The 27,940-nt window shown below is 55.1% G+C and overlaps 3 protein-coding genes across 11 annotated transcripts; 1 reads left to right on the top strand and 2 right to left on the bottom strand.

The window, feature by feature from the left end:
• Window positions 1-23: 23 nt before the first annotated feature.
• On the bottom strand, window positions 24-4,479 carry FXYD1 (FXYD domain containing ion transport regulator 1). 4 transcript variants are annotated; one of them, XM_055552439.1, is made up of 7 exons: window positions 4,350-4,447; window positions 3,113-3,232; window positions 2,621-2,653; window positions 1,992-2,066; window positions 1,471-1,507; window positions 518-567; window positions 24-337 (listed from the first exon to the last, which is right to left on the bottom strand). In XM_055552439.1, exons 2-7 carry the CDS (start codon window positions 3,171-3,173, stop codon window positions 315-317), a joined length of 279 nt encoding a protein of 92 aa, XP_055408414.1. In that variant the 5' UTR covers window positions 3,174-3,232; window positions 4,350-4,447; the 3' UTR covers window positions 24-314. The 4 variants fall into 4 exon arrangements, with proteins under 4 accessions (XP_055408414.1, XP_055408413.1, XP_055408412.1 ...); XM_055552438.1 differs by having other exon boundaries at window positions 3,113-3,177; window positions 4,265-4,406; XM_055552437.1 differs by having other exon boundaries at window positions 25-337; window positions 3,113-3,177; window positions 4,350-4,479.
• LGI4 (leucine rich repeat LGI family member 4) lies at window positions 3,723-19,986 on the top strand. 3 transcript variants are annotated; one of them, XM_055552429.1, is made up of 11 exons: window positions 3,796-3,896; window positions 6,743-6,772; window positions 8,820-8,879; window positions 9,166-9,358; window positions 9,614-9,685; window positions 11,053-11,124; window positions 11,231-11,302; window positions 11,526-11,695; window positions 13,757-13,921; window positions 14,005-14,510; window positions 16,192-19,985. In XM_055552429.1, coding segments are annotated over exons 2-11 (1,626 nt in total). In that variant the 5' UTR covers window positions 3,796-3,896; window positions 6,743-6,771; the 3' UTR covers window positions 16,507-19,985. The 3 variants fall into 3 exon arrangements, with proteins under 3 accessions (XP_055408403.1, XP_055408404.1, XP_055408405.1); XM_055552428.1 differs by lacking the exon at window positions 6,743-6,772 and having other exon boundaries at window positions 3,723-3,896; window positions 16,192-19,986; XM_055552430.1 differs by lacking the exons at window positions 3,796-3,896; window positions 6,743-6,772 and having other exon boundaries at window positions 8,707-8,879; window positions 9,287-9,358.
• FXYD3 (FXYD domain containing ion transport regulator 3) lies at window positions 18,176-21,357 on the bottom strand. 4 transcript variants are annotated; one of them, XM_055552434.1, is made up of 7 exons: window positions 21,166-21,357; window positions 19,769-19,801; window positions 19,638-19,661; window positions 19,001-19,075; window positions 18,878-18,914; window positions 18,520-18,557; window positions 18,200-18,367 (listed from the first exon to the last, which is right to left on the bottom strand). In XM_055552434.1, exons 1-7 carry the CDS (start codon window positions 21,203-21,205, stop codon window positions 18,348-18,350), a joined length of 267 nt encoding a protein of 88 aa, XP_055408409.1. In that variant the 5' UTR covers window positions 21,206-21,357; the 3' UTR covers window positions 18,200-18,347. The 4 variants fall into 4 exon arrangements, with proteins under 4 accessions (XP_055408407.1, XP_055408408.1, XP_055408409.1 ...); XM_055552432.1 differs by lacking the exon at window positions 18,878-18,914 and having other exon boundaries at window positions 18,176-18,367; XM_055552435.1 differs by lacking the exon at window positions 19,638-19,661.
• Window positions 21,358-27,940: the final 6,583 nt, after the last annotated feature.

Raw genomic sequence — 27,940 nt, 5'->3', positions numbered from 1 at the left:
TCCACCGCGAAGGGACTGACAGATTCGCACAGCGTTGTCAAGAGAGAAAAGCACGTTTTATTGGAAATCTGAGCGTCAGAGTCTGTGGGGGCAGGGCTAGGGAAGAGGGCAGTCCAGGTGGTGGTGGGCGTGCAGAAGGTGGGTGGGAAGCGTCAAGTGCCAGGGGAATCCTGTGGGGGTGAAAAGGGTGAGGGGCAGGAGAGCCCTCCAGGCCTGCTATCCCAGCCCTTTGCCCCCTCCTCCTCCTCTCTCCTCCCTCCCCCAGCCTAGTTAGAGCTGCGGGACCTGGCTGGGGCCCATCGCGCCAGGTGTCTCTACCGCCGGCGGGTGGACAGACCTGAGGGGGAAGACAGAGAATCCGGAAGTCAAGAGGGGCACCCCAGCTCCTCTGAAAGATGGGAGCACGGCAGGGCAGATCAAGCCCCGATCCCCGACCCCCCGCGCCCAGGGAGGGCCAACAAAGGGCTTCTTGGAACCAACTCGCATTCCCAAACACCCGAAGTCTCCCCAAACTCACGGCGGATTGAACTGCGGAAAGTTCCCTCCTCTTCATCAGGTTCCCCAGTCCTGGGAAAGGAGATGCATCAAGAATTGGGGGGTGGAAAAGGAGAGAGACAGCTACACTCGGAAGACCCCAATGCCGGCCCCATTTCACAGACCAATCCACTGAGACCCACAGATGGGCAAGGAGCAGGTTGGAGCCGCCAGAAAATCCAGTGCAACCCAGGAGCAGTTTAAGTGTTTGGCAGGAGATGCTCCAAGCCGATAACAGCGAGTACCTCCCAGAGTGTTGAGGAAGGAACTAGAATTTGGAAGAGGAGGTATATAGCCAAAGCGACTTGAGGGCAGATTGCCTGGAGACAGCCTAGGTTAGAAACCCAGAGCCCTCATCTTCCAGTTGAATGATCTGGGGCATGTGAACACCTTCCCATGTCTCGGTTTCCTCATCTGTAAAATGAGGTTAATAACAGCGCCTACTTTATAGAGATGGTGTGAGGGGTAAATAACACATAATGAAATAGCATCTTGTACATGGGACACAATAAAATACTACCTTTATAATAACATCTACAAGTATCTTAATAGGAAGAAGATATTCATACGTTGCTTGGGTTTTAAAATTTTATTTAACGATAAATCAAAGAGCTAGGGACTCTGAGCTAAACTGGGCCGCCAAGTGAGGTGATCTCATTTCGCCGCAACTCTTTCACAGCACTTATCACGCTTTGTGGTTTTATATTTGTGGGTCTGTTGGAACCCATGGCCACCGCCCCCACTTGGCTGGAAGCTCAGACAGAGAGGGCAGTTAACTCGTGGCTTGGTGCCAAGGCCTGGCTTGGGGCTGGGCACGTAGTAGGTGTTTAATACATATTTGCCAAAGGGTCTGGCTGTGGATTGAGTGGACTTCTCTTCTCACCCCCAACGTTCCTTTAGAGCGGGAGGAGATGAGGGTCCAGAGAGGCTTCTTACCTCTGCTGCTGGTTGAATTTGCACCGGCATCTTCTGCCTGTGGATGGGGGCGTGGAGAGGAGTGCACTGAGATTCTCCTCTAAGCCGCACAGCGCACAGCGAGCCACAGATCTCGCTTGCCCGGGCTGGCGTGGCTAAGGATAAGGGTGGGGCAGGGGCGGGGCCGAGGGCGGGGATAGAAGTGGGGGGCGTGTCCAGGGCGGGGATAGGAACGGGGAGGGGCCGGGAGCGGGGCTAGAAGTGGGGGCGGGGCCGGGGCGGGGATAGAGGCGGGGCGGGCCCGAGGGCAGGCAGGATAAGGACGGGGCGGGGCCGGAGGCGGGAATGGGGGAAGGGCAGAAACTGGGACGTGGCTGAGGGCAGGGGCAGAACAGGTGCAAGGCCCAGGGAGGAAAGTGGGGTGGACAGAAACAAAGGCGGGGCCAAGAGCACAGATGGGGCGGGGTTGAAGGCGGAGCGGGAGGTTGGGCGGGGCTGGGGCAGACACCGGAAGCGACTGAAGGCAAGGTAGGGGGACTCACTCAAGACGATGAGTATGCCCAGGATGAAGAGAATCCCGGCGATTATAAGGCCTCCGATCCGCAGGGATTGGTAGTCTGTGGGCAGCAGGGAGGCGGGTGAATGCAGGGAGGAGGGTGAATGCAGGGAGGGGAGGAGGAAGGATAGGAAAGGGGCAGAATGGGGAGGAAGGGGCAAAGAGGAAGGATGGGGAAGAGGAGAGAAAGGACATCAGTGGGAGGAGGAAGGAGCTATGTGGGAGAAGGGGGATCAGGGAGAAAAGGTAGGAGGTGGACAGGGCAAGGAGGAGGGAGGAAGCAATCGAGTAAGGAAGGATGATGGAGAGGGAAAGGGGGGCAGGGAGGGGAGAAAGGCAGGTGGCAACAGAGGAGGAGCCGTGGGATACTAAGAGGTAAAAGGAGAAAGAATCAGAGAGACAGAGAGGGACCAAATAGAGAGACAGAGACCCACAGAGAGACAGGGACAAAGGGAGATCGAGACCGAAAGAGTCAGAGAGCCAAATCAAGAGATAAAGAATGAGAATGCCAAAGATGTAAACACCGAGAGTCTAGAGAATGATGGAGACAGAAACAGAGAGAGGTAGGGCAGGCTAACCAAGCCCAGCACCCAGAGAAAGATGCCCCTCCCTCACCGTAGGTGAATGGGTCGTGTTCCTGTGGTGCTTCTGGAAAGAGAAGAAGAAATCAGGGTTGGATGCTTCCTGGGACCCTGGACAGAGAGCAGCATCACGAGACCCTGTGGGAGTTTTACATTCTGGGGGCAGGAGTCTGGGGACTGTTGGACTCTGAGTAGGCTGCCCACCCTCTCTGGGTCTTGGCTGCCTCTCTGCACTGTCCGGAATGGGGCAGGAGGCACCTGACTGCCTCAGCTCTCCATCTCATTCCAGGTTGTCTATGATTCCATCATTCACGGGAAGCCGGCCTCCATCCCACCCTCCCCCTTTGCCCAACCTGGGGCATCCTCTCCCCTCCCCCAGATACCAGCCTGTGACTGGACCCCACGTGAGACCCCACTGAGACTCAGTTCAGACTGGAGGCTCCAGCTTGTTTCTCTTGCAGAATTTTCCTCTACCCTTACCACCCCTGGGGCTGAGGTGGTAGTGGGCTGCCTCCCCCAGACTCACCTGCGTTGACCATGGCAAGGAGACCCACACAAAGAACCAAGATGTGGCTGAGAGATGCCATTGTCCTGGGGAATACCAAAGGTCAGGAAATGCGTGCCCTCATTCTCCCACCACTGGGGCCTGAACCCAAGCGGTTAAGTCAGAGACAGTCCAGGGACTTAATTCCAAAAGCATCTATCATCCGGCTTGGTCACCCTGAGAAACAGAGGCGCCCCCTGCTTCATCAGGAAACAGTGTCACCAAAACAACCCACACAAAGGGGGTCATCCAGCAGCAAGGACGGGGTGAGGCACACACAGTCCACAAGGATCTCCCGCAGGCCGGGGCCTCCCCCACTGTAGGCCCCAGGTTCCCCGCACCTACCCTGGCAGGGGAGAGCAGATGCCTCACCCCACCCAGGTGGAGAGACAGACACTGCCAGGGACGAGACAGCCAGGAAACGCCCAAGGGCCACCTGCCCGCACACCACGGCCTCGCTGTGTCCGTAACAGCCCGGCTCTCCTGCCCTCGGCCGCTGGCCTGCTCTCTGCCTGACCCTGGGTATAAATATCTCCCACTTCACCCTGGAGGAATTTGCCTCGCACAGGCCACCATGGCAACAGCCTTCCTCCCCCCACTTGGGGGTCATGCACAACCCTGCCCGGGTGAGGCCGGGCTGCCACACTGCCACCAGCTGCCCCCGTGGGAAAGGCCACCACTTCTCCTCTTCTGGAAGCAATGAGAACAGGGAAAACATCCCCTGGCCTGCCTCTGGGTGACATCTTTCACCAGCGGACAGCACCAGGCGAGTGACATGAGGCTCAGGCCGGTGGGGCTGAGATAGAAGACAGATGCCAGGGGTGGGGACGATGCACGCATGCGCACATGCATACAGACGCACAGTGGGGCTGCAATGGGGACGACGCCTGCTCCCCAAACTTCTGGTTGGAGCAAGGCATGGGGTGGAGACACAGGCACACATTAGTCCCCATCTGGGCCTCTGGTGCCCTCAATCAGTGAGGCAACCGACCTACACACATGAGTGTGCGAAACCCACACCCAGCCAGTGTGCACGCGCCACAGCAGGGGCAGGGTAGAGCTGCACCCACACTTCCACCCCTGAGGGAACCCCAACGTCCCAACCACACTCCCTTCCTCTTGGGTCTGGCTTGCCTGGGAAGCGGCTCCTGCTCCCAAAATAGGCGGCCCAGCCAGGCCAGGGGTGAGGCCCTGGAGGGGAGGGGTGGGGGACGCTCACCCCAGTCAGACTGTCCCCTGCCGAAAGAAGGCCCCCAAACGTCCGGCTGTGCCCCGGGGCCGAGCACTTTGTACCCCCTGGCCCAGAGCTGGCTGCGCTGCCCTCAGCGGTCTCCCCTCCCAGCCCCACCCCACCCCTACCCTCCCCAACCCGAGGCTGTAACTGGAGCCGGGCTGGAGGGGGGCCAGGGGGCGGCCCCCAGCCCAGACCGCCCTGGCCCGCTAGGTTAACTCTCTCAGCTCGGAGGGAGGAACAGTAGGCAGTCAGCGGTGGAGAAAGCTGGGGAGAGGAGGTGCTGGCAGGCAGGCTGGATTTCAGGCAGGCATGCACACACACACACACACACACACACACACACACACACACACACACCAGCCTCACAAACTGCTCAGAGAGCTTCTGAGCTAGGATGAGAGGGTGGGTGTCAATGATTTTCTGTGCTGCTCCCTAGGAACTGGGCCCCGGCCTGGGCTTAAGGTCACCTGGCCTAAGAGCTTAGGAATCCACTGACCCTTGACCCCCGTGCTCTGCAGGGCCCTCATCAGCACCACAGGGCTGTCTGGGGGGCATTTCAGTGTGCGAGTAAGTTGTCTGCTGCTGACTATGAGGCCTCCCATGGGTACACACACACACAGAAACCCAAAGACCCAGATAAACAGGCACAAAACAAGACAAATACATGCATGTACATAAATACAAATTCAGAATTACACACCCAGGGAGAAGCCCAAAGACACACACACACACACCAGCACTTCTTACACCAGTCACAAAATATCAGGACAGACACATCTGTATACACACACAACACATACATATTCACTAAGGCGGTGCCCATACGGAGACACAATCAAAGACCCAGCTGGCCACACAGCTTTAAGCACACTTACAAATGGTCACAAAGATACACACTCTCTGTACAGAAATAAACCAATGCGCACACACTACACTTGAATATATTCAAAGCCATATTACAGCTTCTGAACTAGGGTGAGAGGGTGGGTGTCAATGATTTTCTGCGCTGCTTCCTAGGAACTGGGTCCAGCCTGGGCTTAAGGTCACCGGGCTTAAGGTCAGCACTCCTACACAATCTCAGGCATGTGAAGGCAACACAAACTGCGTCCATTTGTACACACACACACACACACACACATATTTATGTGGGTTCACAGAGAAGCAGAAACACTGTCAAGGACACAGCCATATAAGCAGCCACGCTGTGGTTTCATAACCATAAAAACAGACACACACACAGATGCTTGTGTTCACATCCTCACACATGGGCAAACAGGCACGCCGCTGGCCACACGGTGACACATGTACAGGCTGACACACTGTGTTCACACACTCGGAGACACCACCAAACCTGCATTGATCTGTTTAGCCCCAAACCACCCTGTCCCTGAGATCCTGTGGCCCCCCCAGACCCCCGTGGAGGACAACGCACCTGGCATCCTCACGGGCGGGCTGGGCTCACAGGCTCTGGTGACCAAGAAATCGGGGATCAGCTCTGGACTCTGCCATTCCCTGTGGAGTGAGAGAGCTTGAGCAGCCCAAGAGACTACTCCGTGCCTCGGTTTCCCATCCTACAAAAAGGAGATGTCACTAAGGCCACACATATCACTCTGGGCCGGGCTCAGAGGTCTCTGAACCCAATCTTGTCTTATTATTAACCCCATTTTAGAGATCTGCAAACCAAGGATTAGCAAAGTGGAGATCCTTCTCCCAAGGTCCCTCTGGTGGTTAAGGGTAGAAATTGCCCCTGTCTGAAAGAGACCTGGGCTCAGGTACCTGGCTCTGTAGGAGACAGATCAGCAGCAGGTAGATGTACTCACACTCAGGCACAAGCGGCCCTCACACACACACAAATACACACATGCATGCATGAGCGCATGCGCACGTGGCCTCACAGGACCCTGGCAGCTTCAAAAAGCTCCCTCATCCCCATCTGCCTGAGCCTCTGCCCTCGATGGCCCTGTACCCCAGGGTCACCAGCAGTCCCGGTTAATGATAACCCTAATGTTTACGTAGCCTTGGGGAGGGGTGGTAAGGAGTCAGGGGGACAGGAGGGAGGGGACACCTGGCCAGCTTTAGCCAGCACCTGGTTTCCTCCCCTTCAGAACCAGCTGCTCCAGAGAGGAGAGGCCCTGCCGCCTTCTAGCTGGTGATGTACCAATGACTTAATTTCTCTGTGGCTCAGTTTCTTCTTCTGTAAAATGAAAATAACAAGTGTATTCGACTCAGAGGGAGGTCCGGATGATTATCTGAAATGACCCATGGAAAACATTTAGAACACAGTTAAGTCTGGCAGACAGTAAGTGATCCAAAAAAGAAAAAAAAAAAAAAAAAGCTCTCACCATCATCATCCTTGTGATTCTTCTTATCGTAAACAGGAGTAAGAACCCAGCTGTGCTGAGAACTCAGTGAGTATGGATTTAAGCCTGTCTGTCTTTACTCTGTGTCCCTGGCCCTAAGTTCTTTATTTAGCTTTTCATAGACCCTGTAAAGAAGTTTCTCATCCTTGCCTTACATCTGAAGTTCCAGAGACTTTAAGGGCCTTGCTCAAATCACAGAGCTCCTCAGGTGCTGGATAAGCGCTTGGTCCAAAATTCACCCCAACCTGTTGGGTACCCACTTTGCTCTAAACCCTCTCTATCCTCTCCCTGAATTATCTACACATCTGAGAAGTGGGTGCCACAATTGCCCCATTTGACAGATGGGCAAACTAAGGATTAGGGACCCAGATCTGAGTGGCCCCGCCAGAGCAGATGCTGCTAAGCCCCTTGTCCTCCAAGGGTTCTAGGTGTGTGCAGCAGTGCCAACAGAGGCTGTGTTCTCCTCATGCCTTAGTTTTCCCATCTGTAAAGTGGGAGTTAGTAATACTACCCACCTCACAGGCTGTTGGGGGGACAGGGGAGAGCCGAGTAAATTTGTGTCAAGACTGATGCACAGCAAGCTCTCAATGAGCATTATTACTGCTATTTCACATTGATGGTTGAGTAACAAGGGTCATTTATTTCCTTTTGTTATTTAATGGATAGAATCTATCCAGACTGCTAAAAAGCTTGGTCCAAAATGAAAACAGCCAATATCCATAGGTTCTGACCTCCAAAGGAAGAGAAGCCACAGAGCCAGCTGCCTGGGCTTGCTCCCTGGCTTTGCCCCAGTTAGATAACCTAGATCGCAAATGACTGGACCCTCTCCTCAGTATTTCCATCTGTAGAATAGCCGTATGATCGTCCCAGCCTCGGAGGGTTGTAGTGAGGCAGCATGAGCTAACAGATGAACTGGTAGGACAGGGCGTGGTACAGAGTCAATATTAAAGAAAGGGGTGGCATCCTCATCCTTTTTTCCCTCGGTTTGACTCCCTACCCCTAGTGGGTGGTGGGCACTCAAGGGGTTAACTTCGGGAGGGGCAAGAAAGGTTGCAGGTTTGGAGCAGGGTGGCTGTCCTGCCGAGCATTGCCACCAGAGGGAGCAGCTGGACCTGAGCTGGTCCCTTGAAGCCTCAGGGCAGTACCCACCACACCCTCCTGGAGCCAGGGGAGGGGGCTGACTGGGAGTGGCCTGGACGGCTCTAGCCCCTAGTGGTCTCTCCTTCCACTCCCCCTCCTGCCGACAGAGCCATCCGGTCCCCACCCTGGTGACATCCTTCTCACCCTCCGTGAGTGGAGTGGAGTGGGGTGTCTGGGGAGGGGGCTGGCTGGGAGGAGCCAGGGCAGCTCAGCCCCCAGTGGCCCCTCCCCTCCCATGGGGCCCTCTGGCCCCTTCCCCAGGGGCTGCTCTTCCTATGGCCTCTGACCCCCGCCTCCTTTCCCTGCTTTGCCTTGAGTGCCCAGTGCCCAGAGAGTCCCTTTCCCAAACCTCCCGGACAAGGGACGTGGGAGGAGGGGAAGAAACTTCCAGGGAGCTGGAAGGGTGGCGGGGCGGGGGGGGGGGGGGAGAGGGACAGAAATAAAGACACCAGACAGACAGACACACACACACACACACACACACACACACACAGAAGGAGAGGCCAACAGACAGACAGAGACAGAGAAAAAGAGAAAGAGAAAGACAACTCAGATAAAGAGACAGAGATAGGGAGTGGGAAACAGACTAACAGAGTCAGAAATACAGAAAAGGAGAGAGACACAAAAACAGGGGAAAAAACATAAATGGAAATTTAGACACCGAAGACATAGAGGAAGAAAGACAGACTGAAGAGAGACTGAGAAAGAGGAGAGAGAAGCTGGGGCAGAGCGTGCCAGCTGGCGGCATGGAGGGTCGCCTGGCATGGGAGATGTAGTGGCCAAGACCTGGGCCGAACTGGGAGGGCAGAGAGAAGCCGCTGCCTCGGCGGGGGTCAGGGGGCATGGGAGGGGTGGGAATTCTGCTACTGCTGCTGCTGGCTGGGCTGGGGGTGGGGGAGGCCTGGAGACCCCCAAAGGGAAAGTGTCCTCTGAGTTGCTCCTGCTCCAAAGACAGTGCTCTGTGTGAGGGCTCCGTGGACCTGCCCGAGATCCTCTCCCCGACCCTTCTGTCGCTGTGAGTGTCAGCCCTCTGGGGGCCTGAGGCTGGGGATGGGAGTCCTGGGACCCCGGGGGGCTGGAGGGCCCGTCAGGATCTTGGGAGGGGGCAGCAAAGGATGTTGGGAGTCCTGGGAGGGGGCTACTGGGATCTGAAAGGGAGCAGGGGTGGGGATGGGAATTCCAGAGGACAGGGGCATCTTGGGGGGAGAACCTGGGGGGAGGGAGAACCATGGGGTGTGCGGAGTGCTGCCAGGATCCTTGCCAAGCGAGGAGGACAAATGCCCGCCTCCCCTGGAATGCAGGGGAAATACACACACCCAGGATCAGGTTCCCTCCTGCCCCCCTCGGACAGGAGCCGGCTCTGGGATGGGAGTGGCGCACTGGAGCGGTTTTCTCCTCACCCACCATTGCCCACGTCCCCAGCTCATTCGTTAGGACCCGAATCACCCAGCTGAAGGCCGGCAGTTTCCTGAGGGTACCGTCACTGCACCTGCTGTGAGTGGGGTCCGGCTGAGTGAAGACCACCGGAGGGAGGGGTTGTCCATGCACATGCACGTGGCGGGTGGGGCGAGTGTGCACACTTACGTGTTTGTGCGTGTCTGTGAAAGTATCTTTATGATCCACATCCTCATACTGCATGCCTGTGTGTGTGATCATGCCCACGTGGGCTGGGGTTGGGGGGAGCCAAGGTTAACATGTCAGGTGGGGAGCAGTGACTCTGGAAAAATTTCTCTCTTACCTCCTTGCCAGCCTCTTCACATCCAACTCCTTCTCTGTGATTGAGGATGATGCGTTTGCAGGCCTATCCCACCTGCAGTACCTGTAAGTGAGGCCAGGAGATGGGGGGCAGGAATGGGGGCCTGGGAGAGGAAGGAGGCGACCCTCCATGGCTCCTAGAGTGGAGGGAAGGGAGGAGCTTGTTGCCCTGGGGAGGAAGTGTCTGGACAAGGGATCGCCTCGGAGGGGCAAGACGGCCGGCCTCTTGAGTGGGGTTGGGGCTCCTGCTCAGCTGTGTAATCTCAGCCTGCCTCCACGGCCCTCTCTGTTTCAAGATGCACCAAGTCCTGGGTAACCCATGATTGGTTCTGGTCCTACCCGACTTTCAGGAGACCAGGGAGGGTACAAAGAGGCCAGAGATGAGGAAATGTTTCAAATTAAGGGGCAGCGACGCTGAGTTGGTTGGTGATGGTGGTACGATGGTGGTGGTGGTGTTGACGGCATGACAACGCCAGCAGTAATGTTGGTGGTGATGGTAATGGGTATGGTGCTCACAGGGAAGTGGTGGCATTCTTGCGGATGATGGAGTGGGGATGATTTAGATAAAAATGGTGGACCCAAGGGTGATGGTGCTCTTGGACCATCAGATGGACACTGATGATGAAGTCTGAAGGGTTGGTGTTAGCAATAATTATCAGTGCTGTGGACATTGGTGATTATGATACTGGTGATGGTGGTGGCGGTGGTTTGGGGTAGGATGTTGGTGTAATGCAATGCTGTTGGCATTGGGTTTGGTGGTGACGGTAAAGGTAGATACGTGCAGAAACTGCGGCAGTAGTGGCGCTGATGGCAGGTGATGATGTGAGCGTGAGGGTGATGCTGTTGGGACTGGCGGTGCTGGTGCTCGTGATAATGGTGGCAGTGTTGGTGACGATGGAGGCAGTGGTTTTGGTGTTGATTATGAAAGACATGTTCTTGGTGATGCTTATCAGTGTTGCTGCTGTGAGGTTGGATGATTATGCTATTGATGTTGGTATTGATGATGGGAATAGCGGGTGGTGTTGGTGTTGGTGATGGTGGTGGCGTGGTATGGGGTTGGTGATGACGGCAGTTTTGGGTACTGGGGTTGATGATGGTGGTAGAGGCATTGGACATAACGGATGATGGTGCAGGTATGAGTGGTCATATTGGTGTTAGTACTGGTGTTGGTCATGGTGGCTGTGGTGGTGATGGTTCCTGGTGAAGCTGGCAAGGACCATAGGGTCAGGTTCTTGGCTCCTGGGATTGCAGGCTGAGACCTTGGTGAAGAGCGAGGCTCCTGGGAGGTGTTTCCCTGGGATGATGCAAGGTGTTGGGAGAGAATTTCACATGTTGCCATGGCCTGTGGCTACCATGGGGCGAGTTCCCCAACCACTGTGCGGCTACAGCAGGGAACCAGGGGACCTCCCCCTGACCGCATCTTCCCTCCACAGCTTTATTGAGGACAATGAGATTGGTTCCATCTCTAAGAACGCCCTCAGAGGACTTCGCTCACTCACACATCTGTGCGTGTTTCTACTGCCCCAGCCCACCCTGGGAGGCACCCCACACCCATCACCCTGGCATCATCCTAGGAGCTGCTGATGGCTTCTCCTTCTCTCCCTCCACCAGGAGCCTGGCCAATAACCATCTCGAGACCCTCCCCAGGTTCCTGTTCCGGGGCCTGGAGACACTGACTCATGTGTGAGGCCCAAGGGGAATGGGAGGGTTGGGGTGATTGGGGAACGTGTGGGTGGGGGAAGGGGGCATCTGTGCCCATTCCTGGTTGGCACAAGTGAGTATGACTGCGATGGTTTTTACATAGTTTCCACACCACGGTGGGGCCCTAGCCTGGGAAGGGGTGGGGAGTGTGGCCCCCAGCGGGTTGGAAGCCGGGTCGCAGCCCCTCCCCGGCCTCTTGCCCCAGGGACCTCCGCGGGAACCCGTTCCAGTGTGACTGCCGCGTGCTCTGGCTGCTGCAGTGGATCCCCACCGTGAACGCCAGCGTGGGGACCGGGGCCTGCGCCGGCCCCGCCGCCCTGGCCCACATGCAGCTCCGCCACGTGGACCCCAAGACGTTCAAGTGCAGAGCCATAGGTGGGGGCTTTCCTGGAGGGGTGGGAGGGACAGCAGGGGCGGCCAGGGCTGAGGGGCTCACCTCCCTGCCCTGCCAGTTCCTGGCTGAGAGTCTGCTGAGCAAGCATCTCCCCGAGCCTCAGTTTTCTTACCTGTGAATAGGGGTAATACACCATGACACAGGACTTGTGCAAGAGAGTTCAGTGATGTACTTGGCACAAGGCCTGGGAGGGGAGGCCCTCATAAATGTTCATTCTCATTGTTGTTGTTATTAATACGAAATTGACCACATAAAAAATATTTCCTCCGATCACTTTGCTTTTCCGCAAATATATTCTGGTACCTTTATGGGTACTGGGCAAAGCAGAGAACACAGGAGTGATGAAGCCAGCCCTGGGTCTGTCCTCACAGGGCCCACAGCCAGAGGCAAGCAGAGAGGGCTGGCCTAGAATGACCAGGGCTAGATGGGGGTAGTACAGAAGGGTCAGGGCCAGGATTGGGGGAGAGAACCCATGGAGATATGGGAGCCCTGAGTCAGAGTGGGGGCCCAGGCATAGCTGGAGGGTCTGGAAGGAGTGAAACTTTGAGTTCAGACCTGAAGATCATTACTAACATCATCCTCCTCAAAATGTAAGACAAGTTTTTGGTCTTCAGAATTCATAGAACAAGGCAATTTAACTTAGTCACTCTTGGTTCAGTTATTCAACAAACACCTACTGAGGTCCACTTGGTGACCAGCTCTGTAAGAGGCAGTGGGCACACTGTGGTGACCAAGATAACCTGGGGCCTTTGCCTCACGGGGTCACAGTCCTGGAGGTGGGGAGTCAGGCATTAAATAAAACATTGCACAGTAAATCCATGGTACCCATTGTGATAAACACAGAAGATGACGAGGGAGTTTAGGGGGTGGTCCTACCTTTCCTGGGGCATTGGAGAAGGCTTCTCCAAAGAGGTAGCGCCAGCTGTGGCTGTAGTGAAGTGGAGGACAGAGGACGGGGTCAGCATGTGCAGTGACCCCCCCAAGGCAGCACAGAGCTTGTCCTGACTGAGGATGGAAGGAGGAAGGTCTGGCCTGGAGGAGTGAGGAAGAGAAGGGCACAGATGAGGTGTCTCACCTGCAATGGCCTCACTCTGCAGAACTTCGAAAGTCACAGAGAAGGTGGACTTTATCCAGAGGACTGTGGGAAGCCACAGAGGGAGGGTTTTGAGCACAGAGTGACATGATTTGATGGCCATTTTTTAAAAGATCCCCTTTGGATGGGCATCCTTAGCTGTTTGGTTCGTTCATTCAACCCGGGCCCCTAGAAGCAGGGCCTGGCATGTAGAATGACGTATTGTCACCTGGAGTCCACCGCCACCACACTGGACAAACTGGGTGCATTGTTACCATCAATGCTAAGTTGCTGTAACAGAGAGGGTCTAAATACCATGAAACAAAGAAAACAGAAGGGTCTGAGGTGAGAGCAGTTCAGGCCGGTGGGGTAGCCCCTGGGTGTTCTCCTGCTTTCCATGGTTGAAATCAAGTCGTGACCGTATCCACCTGCCAGTTCACAGGAGGAGGGAAAAGGGACCTAGTCCAGGACAAGCCGTCCTCCTAGACACAAGGCGAGCACTAGCACCATCACTCTGCTCTGGTTCATGGCCACATGTCAGGAGGTGGCGTGGGGGCAGTGCTGGGCTCACGGCCTCTGATTGGGTGGCTTTGGGGCCAGATGCAACCCTGTGTGATGGAAAACAGGAAGGATGGATTTGGCTGGACAGCTGGCTCCCTGTGCCTCAGTTTCCTCCTCTGCAAAGTGGATATAATAACAGAATATACCCCACAGGGATCTTATGAAGTTAAATGAATGATGAAAGTGCTGTTTCTAATTATTTGATGATGCCACGCAGTTTAGAAAATAGACTATCACCGTGTGGTTGTGAGTTAATACGTCCATAGATAAAAAGATTCCACTGTGTATCCCCATGAGGTCAGCACCATGGCGGTCCTCACTGCAAAGATGCGCAAGCTGAGGCTAGGTGATGAGGACCCTTGGGGGTCCCCCTGGCCTGTCTGACTCTCTCCCCTCCCCCCACCTCCAGAGCTGTCCTGGTTCCAGACGGTGGGAGAGTCAGCGCTGGGCGTAGAGGCTTTCTCCTACCAGGAGGAGCCCTACATTGTCCTGGCACAGCCCTTTGCCGGCCGCTGCCTGATCCTGGCCTGGGACTACAGCCTGCAGCGCTTCCGTCAGGAGGAGGAGCTGTCTGGTAAGCCCCCTCCCATCCTCCCACCTGCCGGGTGGCCTGCCCAGCTGGTCTAACAGGGCCCCCTGCTCCCCTGCTCCCCACAGCGCCCTCGGTGGTGTCCTGCAAGCCGCTGGTGCTGGGCCCCCGCCTCTTCATGCTGGCCGCCCGCCTGTGGGGAGGCTCGCAGCTGTGGGCCCGGCCCGGCCCCGACCTGCGCCTAGCCCCACTGCAGGCCCTGGCCCCAAGGCGGCTGCTGCGGCCCAATGACGCCGAGCTCCTGTGGCTGGACGGGCAGCCCTGCTTCGTGGTGGCCGACGCCTCCAAGGCGGGCAGCACAACACTGCTGTGCCGGGACGGGCCCGGTTTCTACCCGCGCCAGAGCCTGCATGCCTGGCACCGGGACACGGACGTCGAGGCCCTCGAACTGGACGGCCGGCCCCATCTGCTGCTGGCCTCCGCCTCGCAGCGGCCCGTGCTCTTCCACTGGTTCGGGGGCCGCTTCGAGCGGCGGACGGATATCCCCGAGGCTGAGGACGTCTATGCCACGCGCCACTTCCAGGCCGGCGGGGACGTATTCCTGTGCCTGACACGCTACATCGGGGACTCCATGGTGAGGCTGGGCGCAGTCCTGCGGGGTGGGCACAAGCCCCACCTGACTGGCAGCAGCTCACTCCCACTCCAGGCTGGCCTCTTAAGCACTGACCCAACCTCACACGCTGGCCTCTGAAGGCTGACTGCCTGACAGCTGACCTTCCTAATATGCTGATCTTTGAGCTCTGACCCTATCCCAACGCAAACTCCAAGACTGTGACCCCTTAAGACTGTTGTTCGGTTATTCAGCCTTATCTGACTCTTTGTGACCCCATGGGCTGCAGCACACCAGGCTTCCCTGTCCTTCACTATCTCCTGGAGTTCGCTCGAACTCACGTCCATTGATTTGGTGATGCCATCCAACCATCTCATCCTCTGTCATCCCCTTCTCCTCCTGCCCCCAATCTTTCCCAGCATCAGGGTCTTTTCCAATGAGTCAGCTCTTCAAATCAGGTGGCCAGAGTTTTGGAGCTTCAGCTTCAGCATCAGTCCTTCCAATGAGTATTTAGGGTTGATTTCCTTTAGGATGGACCGGTTTGATCTTGCTGCGCAGGGGACTCTCAAGAGTCTTCTCCAGTGCCACAATTCGAAAGCATCAATTATTTGGTGCCTCACACAACTGAAGCGACTTAGCAGCAGCAGCAGCAGCAGCAGCCTTCTTTATGGTCCAACTCTCAAATCCATACGTGACTACTGGAAAAACCATAGCTTTGACTAGATGGACCTTTGACCCTAAACCACTCTCCATCTCCCTACACTGACACCGGCCCCAAGATTCTGATTCTACTCCCAAAATGACACACTCCAGTACCTACATTTGTTAAAAAAATTTTTATTTATGGCTGTTCTGGGTCTTCGTTGCTTTTTGCTCAGGCTTTCTCTAGTTGTGGCGAACAGGGGCTGGTCTTCGTTGCAGTGCACAGGCTTCTTACTGCAGAGGCTCCTCCTGTTGCAGAGCACAGGCTCTAGGCGCGTGGGCTTCAGTAGTGGGGCACACACGCTTAATATTTGTGGCTTGTGGGCTCAGTAGTTGTGGCTTGCAGGCTTAATTGCTCCACAGTGTGTGGAATCTTCCCGGACCAGGTGTCAAACCCATGTCCCTTGCCTTGGCAGTTGGATTCTTATCCACTCTGCCACCAGGGAAGCCCCCAGTACTTACATTTAACCACAGCCACCACACCCTGAACCCCCAGGGCTGATGGCCCACTCCCTCCAGCACTCTCTGGAGCGAGATATAGCCACGGGCAGGGCTTTTAGCCTGAGAGGCACTGATATGACTCAGGGGTTCACAGGGTGTCTGTGTGGGGAGCAGACTGTAGGCACAGGGACAAGAGCAAGGAGACCAAGAAGACCAGGGAGGAGGTTATGTAATGGTCCAGGAGGCAGGTGACTGTGGTTGGGCCAGAGTGCGGCCAGAGGAGATGGGAGAAGTGCATACCATCATAGGTGAAACTAACTGACTCCAGGGCTGACTGATTCTATGTGGGGCTGAAGGACAGAGAAGGGTCCAGAGTGACTCCAAGTCTGTGGGCTGAGCAGCTGGTTGGTGACATTTAGGAAGATGAGAAAGCTGTGGGAGTTTGTGGACCTACAGGCCTCTGTTCCTGAGCTATTTCAAGTCCTCTGGAACCTAGGGGACCACTGACCGGAAGGCCTGGCCCTGGGGACCCCAGCCCTAATGAGCGGCCCCCTTCCCACAGGTCATGCGCTGGGATGGCTCCATGTTTCGCCTGCTGCAGAAACTTCCCTCTCGAGGGGCCCACGTCTTCCAGCCACTGCTCATTGCCAAGGACCAGCTGGCCATCCTGGGCAGTGACTTTGCCTTCAGCCAGGTTTTCCGCCTTGAGCCTGACAAGGGGCTCCTGGAACCACTGCAGGAGCTGGGGCCCCCGGCAATAGTGGCCCCTCGGGCCTTTGCTCACATCACCATGGCCGGCAGACGCTTCCTCTTCGCTGCTTGCTTCAAGGGCCCCACACAGATCTACCAGCATCATGAGTTAGACCTCAGTGCCTGAGGCTGGAAGGGACGCTGGACATGGCCGGCAGGGGGCTGGCATGGGGATTCCTGGGCCTCAGGATGTCCCCTTTTACTGGCCTCCTGGCGCTACTCAGAAGTGACAGCTGGTCCTGTGAGATGCTGACCACAAGCCAAGTTCAAGGCAAGAGCTGCCCTTTCAGTCTTAAGCGACATCTTGGCTGGGAGATGACACCCAGATGACACCCATCAAAGATGACTTGGGGGCTCAGGCTGGGGGACGGCTGCATGGAGCCGGTAGACAAATCATGGTGGGAGAGTAATGTGAAGAGCTCCATGAGGTCTGGAGAAGTCCTCCTCAACCCACTCCCACCCCTTCTGTTCTCTGTAAAAGTACTGAGAAGGCGATAGCTTGCCTTTTCCTTCTAAACTCAATCCGGCCAATCGCTTTTAGTGCACGCCTTCATGACATCATCAGTCGCTGGGCAGTTTTCCCTGCCGGGCCTGCTAACTTCCTCTACTGCTTGTGCGCACGCCTGCTGCCGAGGCGGAAGCCCAGCGTGTTGTTCCTCTTGCGCGTGCGCGAGGAATAGGTGGGAAAGAGCGGGTTTTAACCGGGAGCCAGGGTTGCCTCTCCCGGGTCGGTGACAGGATCGCGGACGGAAAGTGCATGGGCTCAATAAACGCGCTGTGCACCCGCCCCACCGGTTGTTGTGGGGTTATTGGGAGAACGTGTCTCCTGTGGCATGGCGTTGGGGTAGGGAGGAGGAGGAGTGTTACAGGAGCTGTATTAAGGAGAGGGGAGGTGTGCCAGGGTGCATGCTGGCTGCCCTTGGTGAGCTTTCACGAGGTCTCTAAGGAGTGTGGGCTCATATGGGGGGCCTTGTGGGGTGTGCAGGAGATATAAAGGCATTGTTAGAGGGTTAGATCATGGGGTTATTGTTGGTCTGTGTATTCCAGGAGATATTTGGAGGTGTCTTGAAGGGTTTAAGGCATTTTTGTGGCTCTTGGGGACTTTTTGAAAGTCTCATTGGGTATTGGAGACTGTGTAAGGGAGTTCAAGCCTGGTTAGAGGTTCTCACACCATGTAGCCATTATATTGTGGGGAATAATTTAAAGGTCTCATAGGAACATTTGGGTGTTAGGAAGCATCTTTTATAATGAAGTGGGATCTGAGGTGAGTGGGAGGGCCATGCATGCATGCAGGCTAAGTTGCTTCAGTTGTGTCCCACTCTGTGTAACCCTATGGACAGCAGCCCACCAGGCTCCTCTGTCCATGGGATTCTCTAGGTGAGAGTACTGGAGTGGGGTGCCATTTCCTTCTCTAGGAGGGTCATAGGGCCTCACTATTATAATCAAGCTATCTGGGTACTCCTGGGTACTAGGATCATTCCACATCCTAGCTTTCCTGGGATGGTCCCAGGGTCCACTTGAGGGTTCAGTATTTCATCTGGCTGGAGCTCCTTTCACTCACAAAAATATACCCCAAGTAGAGCATTTTAAATTGCACGTGTGGTTCCCATGGCCACAGAGGCAGAGGTCGGGCCCCATGCCATCCACCAGGTCATGCAGAAGCAGGCCTGTGGTCTCATCCCAGTGAAGCGATTCAGCTGCCACCTTCCGCGCCAGCCCCCATGCACATCAACCTTCTGCCCTTCCCACCACAAACCCCAATGCAAATATAGGGAGTCTCAAGGCTGCTTGGGTATGAGACAAAAATCATTTTAGAGTAAAAATTGAACAGAGACCCCTCCAGGGAGAGGTGAGATGGAGCCCTGGCCAGGCAGTCTGAGGAGAGAGTGGAGAATTCCATCCTGGAGTTCAGGCTCCCTTGCAGAGCCAGGACTTGGGGAAAGAGTAGCTCTTTCTGCTGATCCATTCTCAACAGTTTTGGGCAGAACCTGGGAGAGGTGACAGGGTCAGCTTGTGAAAGTGGATCAAGTTATTTCCCCCCAGGGTGCCTCCATACACACACACACACCCCATCTCCACCCACCCCCCCACCGCCCAGCCCTACCGTGTTCCTCTCAGCGCTACTCTGTCCCTGTCTTACCTGGGGTGATGAGAGGTGGGGCATCTCCTGAACGGTGGCTAGGGAAAGAAAAGTGGTGAGATCTCTGATCCTTCCTGTTTCTCCTCTCCTTCATGGCTAGAGGAGTCTCAGCTTGCCCTGACATAGCTCCTTAGCTATTTTTTCACAGGGTTATACCATCCAGGGGACCAAAAGCATTTCAGGATTTGAGGCCCTCTGAAGATTCATGGCTCTGAAGAATGAACCTGGAAAAATCTTAGGAGCAGGAATTTTCCAGGGCAGGGCCCAGAGGCCTGGCTTTTTCCTGTGAGATTTAGCTCTTTGCCCTGGAAAAGCATCTCCAGCATGAGGCAGGCACGCTACTGGGAACCCATCTTACCTGGGCTTCTGTCGGAACTTGCATTTGCATTTCCCACCTGTTAGGGGGAGAGGAGGATGTCAGGGAAGGACACCCCCAGCCCTGCCCTGCCCTGCCAGCCACCCCGCCAGCCCCTGCACTCACTCATGAGGACAATGATGCCCATGGCACACAGAATCCCTGCGAAGATGAGCCCGCCGATCCGGAGGCCGTACCAGTCTAGGAGAAACCCAGAGAGTTTGCATGGGCATGGCATGCCAGCCCATGCCCTCCCCATCCGAGCCCCCAGCTACTTGACAATGTCCCTTGGGCACCTCTGATGTGGGTTATAGCAGTGGAGAGAACAGACGGCTCCCCCATCCCCCTGTGCTAACTTTCCAGTTTGCACACAGCAAGCAACAGAGATTTAATGTGGTATTAGGTAGAGAGAAGGTCTGAAGACAAATAAGCAGGTCCAGGAGACAGAAAGTCAGAGGAGAGCTCTTTGAGGGAGAGTGGCCAGGGAAGACTCCTCCGAAAGGGCACATTTGAATAGAGACCTGAGAAGCAGAGGGAGGGCTATGTGGAAGAAAATGTGGGCAGTCCCAAGGACCAGACTGGCACATCTTATTCCCTTAATCCATTGTTTTTACTGTTCAACTGGGGCACTGAACAGTATACCATTAGTCTCACCCCCGAGGTCACCCCCATCAGACCCTCATCCAACCTGTGTGGGACCCTTGGCACAAAATAGGTATGAGGGGTGGGTGGGGGATGCAAAGGGAGGGGCAGAGGCTCTCACCATAGTAGAAAGGACTGTTTTTATCTGCAAGGAAAAAAAATAAAGAACATGAATCCAGGACAAGAGCTGGGATGCAGGGCTCGTCAGGGAGACTTTAGAGGTGGACTGGTGGAGGAGTCAGTCTGGCTCACCTTCTGGGTCGTTGGCATCCAAGGCAGGCAGGCCTGGTGGGGAGAAGCAGGGAAGGAGAGAGATGGAGGTGCTGGCCTCGGCAAAGCTGGGAGCAAGGCCATGGAACCCTTGGCCTCAGCAAAGGGTCCCCTGATGGACAGTTCCCCTCCTCTTGAGGGCACAGGGGTTCAACCCCAAACTAGTTATTTCTGTACATTCCACCTTGAAAGTGAGGGTTTCCCCCACTCAGCCCCACCCCGAAGTAGGTTTCCATTTGGGTGGCTTTCGATCGCCTAGTCAGCCTTTGGCCTGATGTTGCAGACATCTGACTGACCCACACCCCCTGTAGAAATGAGCGAGAGTCTTGTGGGGATGGCAGATGGCTTCCACTCCCAGGTGTTCTCAGCCGTCATCTCCTGGGTCTGCCACATCCACATCCCAACCCCCATTTCCCTGAAAGTGACTTACTAATTATGAACTTAATCTGTTGTTCAGTTGCTACCTCATGTCCGACTCTTTGCGACCCCATGGACTGCAGCACGCCAGACTTCCCTGTCCTTCACCATCTCCCTGAATTTGCTCAAACTCATGCCCATCAAGTCAGTGATGCCATCCCACCATCTCATCCTCTGTCACCCTCTTCTCTTGACCTCAATCTTTCCCAGCCTCAGGATTTTTCTTTGCATCAGGTAGCCAAGAGTACTGGAGCTTAATAAACTCCGTACACCTTAAACTTAATAAAATTAATACACTTTATTTAAAAAAGAACTTACATCACTATCCTATTGGAATACCAGTCTTGCTTGATATAATGGATAAAAACAAAGACAATGAAAGCAAAAGACTAGGACTGAATTCTGGCTAGAAGCAGTCGGCTGTTTAGCTTTGGGCCTAAGCTCTATTCACCCTTTGTTAAAGGGATATTCATATTTTTAAAATTATATTTAAAGCATAGACACATGGTGCTTATTCTGTCCCAGGCACTACCCTTAGTGGTCTGCAAATTGTAACTCGTTTAATGCTCATAGTGACTCTCTGAGTAGGTGCTGCTATTGTCCAGATGAGGAAACTGAGGCCCAGGGGGTTTTGGTAATTGCCACATAACCATGAAGCTCTTCCCACTCGTAATAAAGTGTTTAAGAGAGTTAAAGATACGGTAGCCCAGGGCCGAGCCTTCTCCAAGATGTCATCAAGGAGACATCAAGACGATGATGAGCTGTGTGAGCCTTGGCTGTAAGAGGTCCTCCTTTATGTGTTCCTTGAAATCACCAGTGTGACACTCCCTACCCTCTAGGAGATACTGTCCTGAAGCTCCCCACCCCATGGGGGAGGCAGATAGCATGAGAGTAACATGCACACATGGTCACCACCCAGCTGAGCGGATGTGGGGAGAGGCAGTCCAGGAGTGGACACTCACCTGCCAGGAGGACGAGCAGACTCAGGGCCACCTTTTGCATGTCGGTTGCTGGCCTGGTGGGGTCTGGGGGGAGCGACCAGCTTCAGCAGGGCCCCCCGGAGGCCTCCGGTTCCCAATCTCCTGCTACTCTGCTCCCCACCCAGGGTACACAGCTTACCCCAGGGCAGAAAGCCTGGCCTTGAAACTCACTGGGCTGAGAGATAAGGAGTGGGAAAGTGCAGTGGGGGCTGGGTGAGAACTCAGACCGGAAGAGGGAGGAGCAATAATAACTCACTGGATGTGGACTGGAGGCTTTAAGTGAATCACCCTGGAAACCAAATGAGGAAGGTGCTGCCCACTGTTATCCCCATGTTACAGATGGGGACATCGAGGTTCCAGAGGTGAAAGTGGGTGTTTGAGGTCACCTTGCCAGAAGGCAGGATTTAGACCAGACCTGGCTGACTCTCTCAGGGCCTTGGGGTGTTGTGGGAAATGGAGCGTTGGGAGCCAGGTGGCAGGAGGCCTGGTCCCCAGGAGTGTCTCCCATAGACAGTTTGGAGCCTGCCCGCCCTGCCCAGACTTTGCCGGGCCAGGGCTGGAGCCTGGGCTGGGGCCTGGGCTGCTCAGGGCAGGATGTGGGGTGGAGAGAACTCAGGGAGGGGCGGGGCGCAGGCCTGGAAAAGAATTGCCTGGCTGCAGCCCCAGCCTTATCTTCTGTCCCACACTGCCAGCACCCCACCATCCTGCTTCTGCCCCACCCCCGCCCATCCCACCCTGGTCCTCGGGTCCTGTCTCTACCCCAGTCCCAGCCCCAACCCCTGTCCCTGCCTCTGCTCCCACCAAGCTCCTGGGGCAGCAAACACTTCCTCTTTCCCCAGGTCGGTCTGCCCAGCACGAAGAACACTCCACTGTTCCCTTCCTCGTCACGTTCAGTTCCCCGTGCATCCCCCTGTCCCCTCCCCTACCCCTGCCCCACTGCCAAAGCACAGCATAGATTGTCCCAATCTTGATAGCAAGAGCTAACACTTAGATCCACCCGCTGCTGGGCTCCGCCAAATGACCTTGCTGGGTTTTTACTCATGGAACCTCCCAAGAACCCTGGAGACCCCATTTCACAGATGGCAAAGCATACCCCCCACCTCCCCTGAGCCTGGCAGGAAGCCCATTGCATCCCCCGCTCTGCTGCTGTGCACACCTGGAGACAGCGCCCTGTTTATCTCTCTCTGTGTGTTCAGTCGTGTCCGACTCTCTGCTACTCCATGGACTGTAGCTCGCCAGGCTCCTAAGTCCATGGAATTTTCCAGGCAAGAATACTGGAGTGAGTTGCCATTTCCTTCTCCAGGTTATCTTTGCAACCCAAGGATTGAAACTGTATCTCTTGCTTGGCAGGCAGATTTTTTACCGATGAGCCATCTGGGAAGCCCCCTCACCCACTACTTCCTCTAGCCTCCATAGAACCCCTACCCTGAGTTTCTTTTTCTGTTTCCAAAATGTTCTACAGATGCCTTTATCTCTCTGTGCCCACCCCAGATCCTGGGAACCTGCTTAGCGCCCTTGTGTCTGTGCCCAGTCTCTCAGTCGTCTCTGACTCTGCAACCTCATGACAGTAGCCCACCAGGCTCCTCTCTCCATGGGATTTCCCAGGCAAGAACACCGGAGAGAGCTGCCATTTCCTCCTCCAGGGGATCTCCCCTGCCCAGGGATTGAATCCATGTGACCTGCTTTGGCAGGCGGGTTCTTTACCACTGAACCACCTGGGAAGCCCTCTTAGCTTCCTCGTTCATCCTGTATACCAGACCCACAATGTCAGTCTGTAAATCCATTTCTTGCAAGGAAAGGGCCTGTTGCTTTGGGAAACATTATTAAGGGGTTTAGGACCTGCCCCCTCCCCCCCCCCCCCCCCGCCAAATAGGGGGCAGGGGCAGAGCTGGAGTGGATGTATGGGCAGGACGGCTTAGGGGGTCCCAGCTCAGGTCTGTGGAAGGACACTTGTCTAAAGTGAACACACTAGGCTTTGTCCCCCCATGGTAACACTAATGCTGGTGATAAGAGCTGGTCTGATTGAGTGTTTACCCCACGCCGGGCACACTTTTCAGCTCTTTGCACTTATTCATGCGTATAATCTTCGCAGCTTGATGAAATTGGCACTATGATTAGCCCACGTTGCTGTCACAACCTAGAACCCCTGTGAATTGAATTTAATGCTCTATACTGTCTTGCAGGACTCAGAGTCTCGGGGCTTAAGCTTCTTTCCATGGGAGCCTTCAAACCCCCCTAGCTGGTGGGGGTCTCCATAGGCCCCATCTCCAGGGATCTCCCAGCATGCCCAGCTCAGGGGGCAATAATGGGTGGTCTCAGCCACACCCTAGCCCCTGCATGTTGCCAGCTGACTGTCCCACACTGCTGGCCGCTGGGAGCTGGCATTTGGGCATGTGCCCTCCCTTGCCCTGTTCAGGCTGTTGTGGAAAGAGGTCTCCCCGGCTGTTCCAGAACTGACTGCGGTTGGGGTGAAGACTTGGAAAGGAAGGCAGCCTGCAGTGGAGGCTGAACCCACCCCTCTCTGCTCTCTCCCAACCCGAGATCCCAGTGGTGGTGGGAGGACCGTTTCCGCCATCCACCCCCTACTGTCTGTCTCTCTATTTCTCCATGATGGTGGCCAGGCCCTTCAGGCATGAACAAAATGACTCCCTCATGTCCCTGAAATCTCCTCCCCACCCCCCTGTTTTAGAGCTTCCCCAGGAAGCCTCTAGCCCCTTTCCCTAGATGTCTTCAGGACCCGCATATTCCCAACATGAGGACATCCTGAGTCCATCGTCATCCACCCATCTCCTCTGATCCCCCAATCCAGTCTGGGGTCTATGCAGACACCCCGATCTACCCAGATCCACCAGTCTTCCGGACACTCTGTCCCATCTGTGGGCCTTACCCTCACCCCAGCTGGCTCACTCAGCCCCCTGTACAGAGATTGATGGGGAGGAAAGGCGTTCTCTAACCTGCTCCCCCATAGAAGGACCTTGATGTGGGAAGGTCCTAGGTGTCTTTAACAGAAAGCAGTAGAGAGAGGGGCAGAGCCAAGAAGGAGTTGGAGGGAGAGGGCCCCAGCCCCTCACCTGCGTGCTTCCCAGGCTGCGAGGAGGATCAGGTTCCGGGAGAGTGGGCTGCTAAGCCTGAGTCCTGCCTTTATCCACAGCCACCACGCCCTAAGCAAACCTGGGCAGGTAGAGAACTAGTCTGACTCCCTAAAGCTCAGGGGTTCTCTCACCTCATGCCTGCTCTTAAAGAGACAGTTCCCACTCATCCCCCCCTGCCACCACTTCCAGTGGCAGGGAACTCCCCTGGGGTCTCCAAGATTATAGCAACCTTAGGCAGGGCAGAAGGAGAACAGGATGAGGGCTGGAACTCGGCCTCTCACATGCAGGGAAGGTGCGTTCTCCAATCTCCTGCCCCTCAGAAAAGAACAGGGAAGAGGGAGATATTCCTGTCTTTAATAGCAGAGCTGCTGCCTGGCGGGGTGATGGGAGAAGGCCATGCTTTGGTTGTAATAATGTAATCTTTCTTACTTAGACTGGGTGTTGTCCTTGGAGGAGGGATTGGTGGCCATTGTGGGAGATCTAAGGTCCTCCTCCAGGCTACTTGTTGCTGTTGACACAGTTGGAGGGTCAGCAAAATGGGCCAATAGGCCCAAGGTCATGAGGTGGGGGTGGGATGCCCAAGGGGTAAGGGTGGGGGTGGGGTGGGGGTTGTTGGGCCTTAGACCATGACCTCTCCCCTATCCTGCCCATCACGGCCTAGGGAGCTGGACACTAGGTTCCCAGCTCAAGGCAGACCTTCGCAGCCGGGGCTCTTCCCTAGGGTGCTGGGAGCCACATGTCTCTGCAGTGGGCGTTGGGGTGGGGGCTGCCTGTTACCCTGGATAAGACCATTGCACTGTGCTGGCCTCCTTCCCCGCCCCCCCACCCCCCGCCCTCCTCATGGCATTCCTTCCGGCTGGGGTCTGTGCAGGCCCCCACTTGGTTCCCGTTGGGGTGCCCCCTCCCCCCAATTCCTCCTTTTTAGACAGAGGGACTTTTGTCTGGGGGCTGGATGGAGAACAAGGCGCCTTTGAGTGGCTGGCAGAGGATTGGGGTCACAGGGAGGGGCAGGGCCAGGAAAGGGGTGGCTCTGCACTGGCCACCAGCTGGACTCCAGGCGACCCCCAACACCATTGCGGGGGTGGGAAGAAGGCCGCCGGAGCCAGGCCAGAGAAAGGGTGCCATGGCGAGTGTTGGAGGGCAGGACAGGGACAGGAGGTTTCGAGGTCAAGGCTCTGCTGGAGGCTGTCTGCTGGGGGCAGGGAGAAAGGACCCCCCCCCCCACCGGCCCCCACTCCTCAGCAGGGAAGGACGAGGTTGGGGCAAGGAATACCCGCCTAGATATATACATTCTTTATGTGGGTCCCTCGGGCAAATTCTCAATCCCAGGCCCTAGACTAAGACAGGGTTTCCCCTCAATTCCCATCAAGGAGAGGCCAGTCTCAACAAAGAGTGGGGCTCAGTCAGGATGTGGCTCAGTCAAAGCAGGAGGTTCAGAGGGAGTTAGAAACAGAGAAAGGGAGGCCTGATTTGGGGAGGATCCCAGCCCAGCTAAGGGGGTCTTTGTGTCTGGGCAGACAGCATCTCTTTCCCAGACATTTCAAGATAGCCATGTCCCTTTTAAGACCCCTTTGGTGGTCTTGGGAATGAAGTGGTGTCTCCCTCTGCCGGGAAGTCAGGGAACTGCATGCATCCAAACTTGAATGGGGACCAGTGCAGGGTGGCTAGGAAGGATGTGCCATCCTTTACCTGTGCCAGAGTCTGCATACTCAGTTGCCAAAAGGGCCAGACAAGAATCATGAACAAGTAAAGCAAGACAAGTGTGAGACTACAAGTCACGATGGCAACTTGGCGAACAGAACTGAAGTATCTCCTAGACATCTTGTTACGGGGGAAAAACAGCAAGGTGTTGAGGAGTATGCTACCATTTGTAAGGGGGAGAAAGAATGTATATCCATGTACTTATGAATGAATGAAGTATCTTTGGAGATTGGCACCCATGGTTGCTTCTAAAAAGGAGGACCCAGAAGCTGGGAGATGCCTGGGAAGGGAGACTCCCTTATCCTCATACACCCTCTTGTACCTTCTGAATTTTATATCCTGCAAATGTACTACATTGAGGAAAAGAGTTTAGTAAAAAGAATTTCAGGATAATCTGTATACAATTCTAGCTAATTGCTTCTATGCTTTCAAAAGATGTCAGCAACCTGGATCTTTATGCAGCACTCTCTATATTAAAAGTTAGCTCCCATTAAAAAAAAATATGCAGGTTAGACAAAACATATTTAAGGGCTGGTTGCAGCCTGAGGAGACCACCAGTGAGAGTCTTCTGCCAGCTTTGTTCCCTGAAGCTTTAATCACGTGATCTTGCATTTGGATAGACAGATGTTTATAAGGCTATACCCAAAGCAGGCTGGACTAGAATGTGCCCCATCCAAGTGGGTGTTGGGCTGGGGCTGGGGCTTAGGGCGGGGAGAGGCAGGACTTGAGACCCCTGTGTGGTTGGAACAAATGTGAACACTGAGAACCTGGGGAAAGTCTGCAGGGAGTGGAGTGCATGTAAGCGCTTGCATCCTTTGGGGTTTGAATTTTTTGGGGATTAGTCTTCCAGGTTGATTTGACTTCAGTCATATTTAAAGTGTGTCTGCTTATTTATATATGTGTATGCATTAAGCATGTATGATTATATACAAATACGTTTATGTGTGTGTGTTTGTGACCCTATGGGCTGTAGCCCAGCAGGCTTCCCTGTCTATGGGATTTCCCAGACAAGAATACTTGAGTGGGTTGCCATTCCCTTCTCCAGTGGATCTTCCCAACTCAGGGATCGAACCTGAGTCTACTGCATTGGCAGGCGGACTTTTTCACCGCGGAGTCACGGGGGAAGTCTGGGATCAGAGATACCCATGGACAGATGAATGTCACCTCCTGGGGCTTATGTGGAGCTGCTCCCTGTGACATGAGAATTAAGCACCTGTGGGAGAAAAGTGGGAACTGTCAGGTCCTGTCCTGCCACTTTGGGGGTGTGGCTGTGGGCATGTTGCTGTCTACCTGGCCTCCAGGAGTCACGTGAGGTGCCAGACAGGGTGACTCATGGGCTTCCTGGTGGCTCAGTGGTAAAGAATCTGCCTGAGATGCAGGAGACATAAGAGAGATGTATTCGATCCCTGGGTCGGGAAGATCTCCTGGAGAAGAGCATGGCAACCCACTCCAGTATTCTTGCCTGGAGAATCCCCATGGACAGAGGAGCCTGGCGGGCTACAGTCCACGGGGTTGCAAAGAATCAGATATGACTGAACAACTGAGCACACACACACATATTGTTACCTGGAGGTTTGTGCTCTTGTGTGTGTGTGTGTGTGTGTGTGTGAGAGAGAGAGTTTCTCTGAGTTTCTCGGATGTCATCTCACACTAAAAGAAGCCGGAAACACTGATTTTTAGGATGAAACCTCTTGAGTTTTAAATGTTGGTAACTGACTTTTAATTTCCCTAACACTTTGTGGAGTAAGTAAAATGTGTCCGAGGTTGGATCAGGCCCTACGGTCACTAGAGTGAGTCCCCATCTTAGGGACTAGGCAAGCTGGGGAAGGGTCAGGGACCACCACCTGCCACCCCGTCTCCCTCCCCAAGCATGTTTCTGCCTCAGGGCCTTTGCAACAACTGCTCCCTCTGCCTGGGATTCTTCTCCTGTCTGTCACTAGGTACGAGCTCATTCTGATACCTTC

Source organism: Bubalus kerabau, chromosome 17 (assembly GCF_029407905.1).
Source record: "Bubalus kerabau isolate K-KA32 ecotype Philippines breed swamp buffalo chromosome 17, PCC_UOA_SB_1v2, whole genome shotgun sequence".
Lineage (NCBI taxonomy): Eukaryota > Metazoa > Chordata > Mammalia > Artiodactyla > Bovidae > Bubalus > Bubalus kerabau.
The sequence above is the reverse complement of the archived record's forward strand: the minus strand, read 5'-3'. Positions and strand labels throughout refer to the sequence as shown.